This window comes from Chironomus tepperi, unplaced genomic scaffold, assembly GCF_022539635.2.
Source record: "Chironomus tepperi strain 1889 unplaced genomic scaffold, CSIRO-AGI_Ctep_v1 contig_343, whole genome shotgun sequence".
Taxonomy (NCBI): Eukaryota; Metazoa; Arthropoda; class Insecta; order Diptera; family Chironomidae; genus Chironomus; species Chironomus tepperi.
In genome coordinates this window covers 179,701-191,227 of record NW_027226465.1, presented here as the reverse complement: position 1 = coordinate 191,227, position 11,527 = coordinate 179,701, and the positions used below count along the sequence as shown (strand labels likewise).

The 11,527-nt window shown below is 34.1% G+C and overlaps 1 protein-coding gene across 2 annotated transcripts; it reads right to left on the bottom strand.

The window, feature by feature from the left end:
• Positions 1-1,659: 1,659 nt before the first annotated feature.
• Positions 1,660-11,240, bottom strand: per (period circadian regulator). 2 transcript variants are annotated; one of them, XM_070644702.1, is made up of 11 exons: positions 11,048-11,240; positions 7,152-7,345; positions 6,945-7,096; positions 6,639-6,885; positions 6,515-6,565; positions 5,930-5,971; positions 4,780-5,087; positions 3,209-4,708; positions 3,015-3,151; positions 2,416-2,502; positions 1,660-2,282 (listed from the first exon to the last, which is right to left on the bottom strand). In XM_070644702.1, exons 2-11 carry the CDS (start codon positions 7,316-7,318, stop codon positions 1,788-1,790), a joined length of 3,186 nt encoding a protein of 1,061 aa, XP_070500803.1. In that variant the 5' UTR covers positions 7,319-7,345; positions 11,048-11,240; the 3' UTR covers positions 1,660-1,787. The 2 variants fall into 2 exon arrangements, with proteins under 2 accessions (XP_070500803.1, XP_070500802.1); XM_070644701.1 differs by having other exon boundaries at positions 3,015-4,708.
• Positions 11,241-11,527: the final 287 nt, after the last annotated feature.

The following is an 11,527-nucleotide window of genomic DNA, read 5'->3' as shown; positions in this document are numbered from 1 at the left end:
TGTTGAGAACAGTCTTTACTGAGCAATTGTGCTTTAGAAACTTTTTAAACGTCGAGCTGTAATTAACTAGATCTTGTTTTGTGGGTCTGAGTGACCTTGAGAGAGGACTCTTTTTGTGAGTCTGGTCGAGCTTGAGAGAGTGATCTGGATTACTGGATCTTATTTTGGGTCGAGCTGGATCTTTTTGTAAATCGAGAGAGACTCTTTTCAAGGGTCGAGCTGCGCTTAAGTCCCTCGAGAGAGACTCTTTTTAAGGGTATAAATGATGTCAAATTAGAGCTTGAGAGAGACTCTTAAACTTCAGGGTCGAGAACAGGATTGAGAGAGACTCTTTAAACGGAGCTCAAGAGCTTGAGCTCAGAGACTCTTCTTTAAGGGTCGAGCTCAGTCGAGCGTCGAGAGACTCGCCAATCGGGTAATCAGTCAGTGTACTAACATTCTATAAACAGTCACAATGTCTAATAGTCCAACCAATCCAAATCCCATAATTCATAAAATTTCCTCCAAATCTCAAAAACAAATTAACAACTCAAAAGTCCATTTCGACTGTTAACTGTGCCAGAAAGTTTTTTCCTTATACAGATGGCTCCCTCGATGGCAAAAAGCTCACATAAAATGTAATAATCTGAATATTTAGTGAATGCATAAAAATATTACGAGCTAAAAAATGAATTGATAATGAAGCTAACAGCACATACATATGTATGTTAGTGAATATAAATATACATAAGACTCATATTCAAAATGAAAAAAAAAAAAAAATTCACATTAGAGAATGAAAAAAAAGGAAGCAACGTACGGAATGAGAATGTGTATTGGGAAATGTGATATTGTTGTAAAAGAAAAGCGAATAAAAGTCCTCTTAATACAAATATGACGAAAACATGACCCAGAAAAAAAAAATGTTTTATTTTTATACATTTTATGAATCTCTGCTTCTTTCTCCCATCTACTACTCGTTCTTAACTTCCTCGCATAAGCACATTTTGTATATGCTTTTATACTATAGCAGACATATATAAATATTTTGGCACATAACGCGTTATATCGATTCTTTGTCCTTTGAATTTCTATTTTATGTTAGATATATGTGTGCATATGTGAATGGATGGAACGAAGGAAATATGGAGTATTGAGGTTTTGAAGTATGAGCGCATTTTTTAAAGAGTCTCTAAGGCTTTACTGAGCTAGATCCTAAACGCCCGACGCTCGACCCTTAAAAGAGTCTCTCTCAAGCTCGACCCTTAAAAGAGTCTCTCTCAAGCTCGACCCTTAAAGAGTCTCTCACGTTGCGACTATAGATTATCAAATCTATAGTCGTAGCAGGCATTAGTGTGCTCTTAAGAGCAGAGTAAGCTGACAACAACACTTACGAGCATTCTCATCCAGTATATTTGAGGTATGCAAGAGCATTGCCATTGGCAAGTGGTAGTCAGCGATAGAGCTTCAAGTAACAGAGGGCAAAGAGGCGAAAACTAATGTAACAGTAAGCAAGCTCTTTGTCTGTTAGTTTAGAGTTATACAACTGTGTAGACTCGAGACCAATAATAGTTACCACATCCAATATCCAATTTACATAATAATTATTATTCAATTTCATACTAATCAATAGTCAGGTAATTTTATTAATAAAATATAATATGTAACATTAAAGTATAATTTGGTATTTATAAAATTTTTTTTTATTAAGTCAATCCAAAATATCTGTGCTCATGTAAGCATATATAAAAAAAGTAAAATCAGTCAGACATGACCAAAAACATTCATGTCATTCAAGTAAATAAAAGTTAGTCTATAGGAGGTAAAGGACAATTTTCCTCATACACTAAGACAAGCTTATTATACTGAATCTTTTTACGTCGTTGCTTAACCGAATTAAAACTTTCTTCACCGCTACTCGATGATGCTGACTCGAGTGATAATTTTGCTGATAATCCTTCCAATTCAAGGTCTAAATAAAGCTGATTGAGTTGATCATTAACTAAATCTGGTTGATGGATGTTCTTTAATGCAAACTTATCATCATTTAATACATCACGTAATGTTCTAGTGCTTATTTGATATCGATATATCAATTCAGGTGTTACATTTATATTGTCTAGCCAATGCGGATTTGGACGTTTTATTGGAATTTTTGGTGTCTTTTCCCATTGCATGTCTTCTTTACTTTCATTTCGTCCTTCATTTGATGATGTTGGTCCTTCGTCGGTTTTCAGGAATGAGGAATAGAAACTTGAATGACTAGACTCATCTTCACTCGTTCCTGTTGTACCACTTGTTGTCTAAATGGGATAAATAATAGGAATAATGTGTTATTTACTGTGATTGATTATTGAGCCTTAACAGACAATGATTCATGTCATTGTAGCATATGAGTATGTCCATTGTCTGTAATCGGAGGTTAAGGATACACACTTTGTCATTATTTCGATTATCACGATCGTTTGTAACATCTATTGCCGGTGAATCAACCTGTCCTTTCTTTGATGATTCCGAAAGTGCCTGAAAAATAAAATTAATGTAAATTATTAGAAATTCAAGGAAAATCAGGTCCAGACATTGAATGAGGAGCACAATATAGTCGTTTATGCAACGCATAGTCGCCGAGTAACCGGCAGACATAAACCTTAACCGACAAAGAGACTGCTTTTAGGTATTGTAGTGTCATTTCTGTACTATGAAAGCTTGCTATTTGGTTGTTAAGGTTAAGTTGCTTTGACGACTGCTTTTTGGCCATTATTAAGTCGAAATATGAAATTTGTCATGCATCAAAATTTCAATTTCCACTATAGTGCTTATCATACAATATCCCGAGCAGAGTTGCAAAACAGGTGCTGTTACAGGCAAATTCTTGATAATTTGTATGATTTTGTAGGAAAGCCACATAAATAATCAAGAATTTGTACGGTTTTTGCATGACAGGCACCTGTTTTGCAACTCAACTAATTAACGACAACTCAATGTCCAGTCGATGTCTAGTCCTAACATATCATTCACTATTCCCTATAACTTACCCTATTTACAACTGATGCAGATGTTGAACCCATATCAGCCTTAACAGATGTCGCCTGCGACGGTGGTCTCTGGAATGTTGTACTCTGATTCTGTGAGCCACTACCAATTGGTGTTGGAATCTTTTGTAGAACAGGCACTGCAATATTTCCTTTGTCAAATTGAAATGTTGCATTATAAATTGATTCATTAATACTTGATTGTGTTTGTTGTGGTTGGAATTGCATTTGATAAAAGGTTGATGGATGTGGATATACCATAGATTGATAAAGTAAACCAGGCATGTATTGAACGGTTTGGATGGGACCATGCTGATCTTGAGGCATATTTTGAGGTATGTAGTAGACAGTAGGAAATATTGAGGATGTTGCAAAATGCGTAGCATGTGCTGTCGTGTGCGTACTCTGAATTGTTGTTAAGCTTACAGAAAATGGAGGCCACAAATCAACATTTGCATTTTGGTAAGGCTGTGGATTTGTTTGATTTGGGAATGGTGTAACAGACTTTTGTGTCTCAATGATATGCTGCTGTTTGGATGTCTTGTGAACTTCACCTTCCCATGAATGTGACCCACTTCTCTTGACGCCATGCGATTGTTGTTCTTGTGCCTTTTTATTCTTTTCACCGCCTTTATTGATTCTTGCCACTTTATGCCGTTTTATAATCAGCTTTTCCATATCCTCATTATGCTTGCATAACAACGCTTCTGTTAATGTTGGTGGGATGTAATTTGAACTGCCATTTGATGTTCCTGTCGATGTATTTGTTATGCTTTCCATGTTTGCATTACTCGCTGAGCTCATATTACCCGCACTTTCAGATCCTCCACTTTCTCCAAAACATTGCATTGGACTCAAATTTGCTGTCCGTGTCTCCGCTTCCGTATCGGTTTGATCCATTTTCATAATGTCAGGCTCTGTTATAGGTCGACTGTCAAAAAATCGCTGCAAATTCTCATTATAATTTAATTGATTATAACTAGGCGGCGTTTCCGATGAACTTTTACTGTCAAAGTAGTCATGATGTGGAGATATTTCACCAATCAGCATGACACTGTCACGTTCTGAAAATGTCAAGTCTGCTTCTTGTGGTAAATCAAGTTTCAGATCCGCCCGCGAACCTGATTTTGTTACTTCATCCATTAAAGTTTCCATAAAGCTTGCCAATGCCTGACATCGTTTTGACACCTGTTGTTTAACAGTATCATTTGGTCTCATTATCGGTTCCGATAAAAGTTTCAGAATTTCTTCACGAATCATTTTACTTTCATTAAATACTTGCTCGGAAAATTGCGTCTGCATTTCCGTTGATGCTAAGACGTTAGGATTTGAAGGACCTTTCTTAACATGATGATATCCAATAACAAACTCTAAGTGATGTGACCATGGATTCACAAAAATTGACCATTCTGTTTCAATTGTTAAATATGTTCCATTATGTGTAAGGAACCGATAAGGTTTGCCACAAAATGAAGCACCAGCAGTCTGACCCTTTACCATAATCGTCTCATAAACTTCTTTAAGTAACTTCATGTCTTCAGGATGATAAAATTCCATAATATTGCGTGACAACATATCCTGTGGTAAAAATCCCAATAAACTTGCAGTTCCATCAACGTGACTTAAAACACCAGATGCTGTATGGCGTGTTGTAAACTTGGTATGCTCTCTTTGTCCCGTAAAAACTTCATCGCTTACTATTTATACGTAATACAAAAATATAAAAATGAGAACTTCCATCATGTAATAGCTAATAATAAGTACTTACTTTTGTATACACTCTTAACAGGTGTAGCACTGATTACAAGAAGCATTGAAGAGTTTACAGATGGCGTTGTTTTGTATGGCATTTGATTTGGGATGCAATTCTCATCTGGTGCCTCGCGGAACGTCAGTGTTAATTTAAAAGGCTCATAATTTACAGCCTTATTAGTTACGCCATATCCATATGATTTAAGTCCACGATATTGACGTAACATTACATATAATGTATGCTTTGTGTCCTTGAAGTTACTGTTACGTGCTTCGGCAAGGGCAGTTGTCGTTCCCGATGTAATTTGTGATGCAAATGTTGGTCTAGGTTGGTAGAGGAATAGATAGAGATGAGTATAAATAAATTTAAATAGCATTAGAGTTGACAAATCGCTGTTTTGGGGAATATATTGTCTTTTTTTTTGGCAAAAGTCACGTAATGGAATTTTCAAGTGGAACAAGTAGTCCTTCTGTCTAATACATAGCTTGACATTTGTGGAATTTGCTATGAAATGTTTAGTTTAATACTTGACATGCGGTAGACTATTCGCAGCCTGTTCCATGTGGGATTTTCTATTTGTAGTTGGCAATTGTTGACTTTTGATGCTGGTATCGAATTGTGTCAGCATTTGAAATGAAACGAAGCTCCTTTGTGACCAGAGTACTTAACAGGTCCCAAGTGAGCCTAAGTCGTAAACTTTTGACTCTTGTTACTTGTAGCTATCGACTTATGTCATCATTTGAAACGTAATGAACATCTTTATTAAATAGAACACTTAAAAATTCCAAAAGACCTATGACAAGTTCCATAAATGTCAATTCTATAACTAGACATAAGTTCCACTAGTCGCAGTCTGTTCCACTGAATTCAGTTTGATGATTAGTTCCTATTAATCTACTGTGAATCATAAGGTGTGAATAAAGCAGTTGAATAAGTTTCTGTTCCTAATTTAAAGCTCAACTGAGGCTTCTGCTCCTGACAGTTTGGCCACTGAATTAAGTCTACTGACAGAACTTAGCTTGGTTTTAATCTTGCCTAAATCTAACTTTTTGACTGTTTAGTGTCTTTGACTTTAGTTTCGGTATAATAAAATGTTTAACAACTTGTTCTTTGAACAGCTTGCCAACAATATTCAACTCAATAAACAATGACATTAATTGCTTACCTGTCTTTAGGATGAACAAAATCGATGAAGCTCCGTCCCAACCTAAATGAATGAAATAATAAAAAAATTAAAATAGTCATAAAATAATTTCAATTTTTTGTTTCCTTCAAAAAACTATCAAGATGAAGGGAATAAGGATTTAAATGGGTTTGCCGTGTATGCTGTATGTTGTATGGTATGCTGTATGATGTTGCAATACCAACGCGACACCCATTTTAATAACGGTAATCTAATCCTTTATTATAATGATTGCGACTCATAAGATCGATGAAAATTCTATCAATCCTATAAGTTATCCATTGTTCAAAGCAACAATGAACAAAGACATCTTGCACTACAGAGTGTATACACTCAGTACATAACAGAGTGTGGCATAACATGTGCCATAACACGAACATTCCCCTTTCTATAATGTCACAGCACACACTATTGCGTTTCATTATAAAATGTCCACTTGTTTACGATTTTGAACGTCCAGACGTTTTTAATTACACGGTAACCTTAATCACAATGCCTATATTCCAACTCAAGAGCTCATTGAAGAGATTTAAGGTTTCAAAAAAGTAAAAAAACACGTTAAATTACCACATATCGCGTGGGAATCCCAAACTGCTTGTTATTGAGGGTGTTGTATATCTGTAAAAATAATGTGACAAAATATTTTTCGTTAGATTAAGGAAGCCATGTAAGTGATTATATTTAATCATACAATACAACACCATCGTGCATGCTCATTACGCAACAAAAGCCTTCCTCTGATGTACTTTTGTCGGTTTTTGTCTGCTGAATTTGATCAATTTGAACTAAATTGATGTCAGTTATGCCTTCTAAATTCTGTGAATTTTGATCCTCTTCGACTAGTTTCTTACTTATTGGTGATGATGCAGGCTGAATATTCTCAATACTGGTTAATGATGAATTTTCTGTTGCTGGCTCCTGAATGTCGTTTTTTTCTTCTGTAAAACAATTAAAAAGTAAACATTCTTAGATGAAAATTATCATAGCTTCATCATACCTGTCTCTTTTTCAATGACTCCATCATCTTGTGATTCATTGATGACTGTTGGTTGTGCATCATCTTGACTTGTTGTTCCAATTTGAATTGTATTCTTCAACTTCTTCTTCTTACGATCTTTTGATCGCTTTGATAATGGTTGTGGAATTGCACTATTGGATTAGACATTAGAACTTGTAAGCACAAGTAACATTAATTATAACTAACCGATCTGTAGTTTGCTGCTTGCCGCCATAACCAGATGACGAACCGCTGGAATTACTTTGTCTAGATTTACTAGAACTTCCACTTCTTTGTGACTGACTGTTACTGCATGAGTTGCTGTATGCTGAGTCTGATATTTTTGTATTATGTGTTGATTCTGTTCCTTCCATTATGTCTTTAATGAGATTTATGGTCAACTAAAATTGGAGAAATGAAAGAATTGATTTAAAATTAAATTAAGGAACTAGATCTGGAATTGATAGCTTTTTAAGATTATGATATATGTAGATGTAGCTTATTATTAGCTTAAACTTAGTGTGCAGTGTTAGTCAATAGGAATACTGGTTAAAAAATTGTATCTCAATGAATTGAGATGACCAATAAGATTCCAAGACTAAAAACTTCTAGATACGGTTCGAATCCCACTAATTACTTCTATTGTGTATTTTGAGCTCTAAAACCTTTAATCAAATTGTCTTTAGACTTGTAATCGCAGCCTGTTCCACTATCAAGTAAACATGCTGCAATTAGATTAGATTACATTCTAGTAATTAGAAACATTCAAAGAACTTGAAGAAGTTTAAAGCCAGATATCCAGTTTCTAATCGAACTGCCTGTTTCATTGAGGATGCAGGTCTGAATTTTGAGTTATACCCGTTTCTACAGCTTGCTAACTGTGAATCTAGAAATATAAAGAAATTGGCTCCCAACGTACGGCGCTGGAATAACCGATAATTTAGAAATAAGCTGACACTGGCCAGAAGCCGGATTCAATGGAATTTGTCTTGAAGTCAGACACTTCTACACCGTGTGTCTTCTGGGTGTCCCGAAGTATATTCAGGTTGATTTCCAAAATATTTTAATTAAACTACACCTTAACGTGAGTACCGAAGCCTACATAATTGATTAAAATTTCCAAATTGACAATTCTCAGAAATATTTTTGAAATTATTTCCCTAAAAACCGTTAAAAAATTTAAAATTTTGTTCATCAATGATGATGAAATAAATCACTAAACCTCCCACGTCTATCCTACACACCTGCTCATCCACCAATTGTTTTGTAATATTGCTTTGATTTTCTCGTAATATGATCATTATGATTATATCTAGAACTACCATTTCGATGATATAAGTTTAATCATTTATAAAAAAAAAAAAATTATTATTATTTATTCTCGTAATCAGCATGAAGAAGTAATCTTATACCAGATATGGTAAAGTCTATAAATAAAAATATATTTTAAAGGAAATGGCTTCTGTTCAATAGCACATCTGTGGGCGTTTATATAACCATCAAGTGGAGGAAAATGTCAGATACAAGTTCCTTCAAATTGAAAACTCTTTTTAAGCATTTATTGTTCTTTGTTTGGATATTGTGGTATTGTTACATCCGAGGTAAATACAGTTTATAGGACTGAGTAATAATAACAGAAATGTTCTAAAAATAAATAAACAATTTGCAAACAGATGAGAGGAATAAAAAAAAACTTTTTGGTTTTCATATCTTGGCTTGAATTGCTGCATCGCAATAAGGTATTTAATAATGCACGTGGCGACAACAGAGGTACCTTTTTATTTGCATAACGTGCACAAACTTGTTCGAGATAAAGGTGTAAGTAGGCAGTGTTTTAAGGGATATTTTTTTTGGAAAGTCATCTGTTCTATTTTTGGGGGTTGCTATATAGTGCCTATGTTACCCAGGTACGTAAGTAAGCACCCTAGAGGCAAAGAGTATGCTGTCATGGCACATAATGACCATTATGATACCTAAGAGCGGTTTCTTTGCCTTTTAGAGGCTTTCTGATTGAAAATACTCTCTTTGCACGCCTTACTAGCTCATTTATATTGCTGGTCGTACAGATCAATTTTGATGCATGCCCTCCCTCAGATAACTCCTGAAACTGACTCTATCACTGACCACACCTTGCCAATTTCCAATACCAAATGCAACACTGCTTCTATCAACAACTTCCTTCTTTTTAACCCTTCAAAATTCTTAACCAATCCTAAAAATAACATTTGATACCCGATAAACATCTTAACAGAACCCAAAATATTCTATAAAATCAAAGATTCATCGATATTTCTTGCTTATATGTGCATGAACTTTTGCAGGCTTTTTTTTTGAGATTTTTCGAGATTAATTCTGAATTCTTTACGCCTTCTGTTGTTATTATTTCTTATTTATTCCTTTGTGATGTCATTTATTATTGATACATCACACGGAATTTTTTGAAGATAAAATCTAGAACGTCACATTACATTGTATGGTGCTATGTGTAAGTTGAGTCTATGCGTTCATTGATAGGCAAGTAATACTAATTAGGTGTGGTGAGAGCAATGGTTTGATGGTTAGGGTTGACTTTTGGGTATCTTGTGTAATTAGGAACAAGTTTCTTCATCAATAGATGCAAATTCTTGAAAAAAATGGTAAAAAATCACATTTTAAGAACTGAATAACCATAATTTTGACCTGGACAGCTAAATTCCTTCCCGAATGAAGCAATGAAAGGACTCGATTATATGATTGATACGATGGCTTTGAGTGGTAGACTACAGGCAGTAATGTCTAAGAAATCTAGAACAGTACAAGTCTAATACACTACTCAGAATAAAAGCAATGATTTGAATCTTATATTAACTTTTGGTGTAGCTTTAGTGGTTTAACAAATCCTCCACTTGGAAGTCCGACTCCAAAAAAGTGGAAGGTTCTGCCTGAGACGCATATTGACGACGAGCTTTAAATCATTTAGTCTATTTAGAAACTTGATTTGATTTTTGTATTTCAAATTTTAGTCGACCAATTGCATTCTAGTCTATTCTCTATGCTACTTGACGAGCAACAATTCTAGTAAAATCATAAACTTCATACTTTATTTCAAAAAAGCCCTTTAAAAAAACTGCACATCTAGTTAAAATTTCATCTTATGCAATTGTGCATCAAAAACAGCAAACAAGATTCAACTCTCGACATTTGTATCGAACTAAAATGCTAATTTGTTTTTTAAATTTATACAGACATCACAGTTTATTCTCATTTTAATTGTATATTTTCTTCTTTTATTTTCTTCTGAGAATGTGTTTACGATCTGTCGATATTATTGGGGAAAATATAAATCTTTTTGGATGGAATAATTTTTTGTTAGGAATGATGGAAATGGACAGGAAATTGGACATTAAGTGTTTAAATTGGGAGAAGGCGTAGACCCTAATTTGCTGTAGTTTGTTGCTAAATTGCTTAAATTTAGTTTGAATTGCTTGGCAGCGTTGTAATCAAAGCTCGAAGTCGACTCAAATTTCACATGAAGTCAAGTCGACTTGTGTCCGCTTTTCCATACAATATCCAAGTCTACTTCGAACTCTGGTTGTCACCTGTTGATTTTCAATTTAAATCAATGATCTGCAAGCATTGCTTTTGCATTAACAATGATTTTACCCGGATCTGTCTTTACCTAGTCATACCTATGCATAGATATTTCCTAGGTTAACTCAAAATCTACCATGATACAACTAGACACCTCCCTACAGACACCCATTCGACAACTCTGCCTTAGAACGTCAAAAATATTCAAAAATCTCATCATAAAACTTTTCAAAATTAATTTTATAATTATAATAAATTTCTTTCTCAAGGAAGGAGGCGTTTAGTCTCTATTAATTAGTATTGCACTTGATTTATAATTGGCAATCCGAAGTCCAGCTTCATGCGTCATAATAGGAATGTTTTTAATCGCAACTGATCTTTCTAGTCTACTTCACTGCCCAGTAAATAAGTTAATGAATTTTTTGTGTATTTTTGTGATTGCATAAGACTAAAGTATTCTAAAGTAATTCCACTCAAAATCGGGCAAAACTATGTAAATTCGACTCATATAATTGTACTTAACACACACTTACAGTTTTGTTTATATATGAAATTAATCCAATTATCTAGAATTCCTTAATTCCTTTGTTATTCATATAGTTCAAAAAAATTTATCTATCCAAACTTGTTATTATATCACTAAAAACAAAAGCTCTTGTTTGATAAATGTCACTTTTTTATTTTATTATTTTCTTTATATATTTTAATTAATATTTGCGACTACAATCTCAGTACGCTCAAGTTAAACTGACTACGAGATATTTATTTTTTCAATTTCACAACATGCTAAAATTGTAAAGGTATTTGTAATATAGAATGTATATACATAAATGTTATAATTGTATTGTGAAGTTGAAACACAGGTCACGATGCAAAACACGTGAATTAGACAGCGGCAAAGAAATGTGTTTTATTGATTGAATACATCCAAACATTTCACGTTTAATTTTCATAGATAATTATTTTAGATGCTTTAATTACTTGGGGTTGATTGGATGTTAAGTTTTGTGCAT

Excerpts from the sequence above, each read along its gene's own strand:
- per (XM_070644701.1), bottom strand. The coding sequence starts at position 7,318 with ATGGAAGGAACAGAATCAACACATAATACAAAAATATCAGACTCAGCA. Across the intron at positions 6,886-6,944 it reads AGTCATTGAAAAAGAGACAG|AAGAAAAAAACGACATTCAG; the intron begins GTATGATGAAGC and ends ATTGTTTTACAG. Across the intron at positions 5,088-5,929 it reads TTTGTTCATCCTAAAGACAG|ACCAACATTTGCATCACAAA; the intron begins GTAAGCAATTAA and ends CTACCAACCTAG.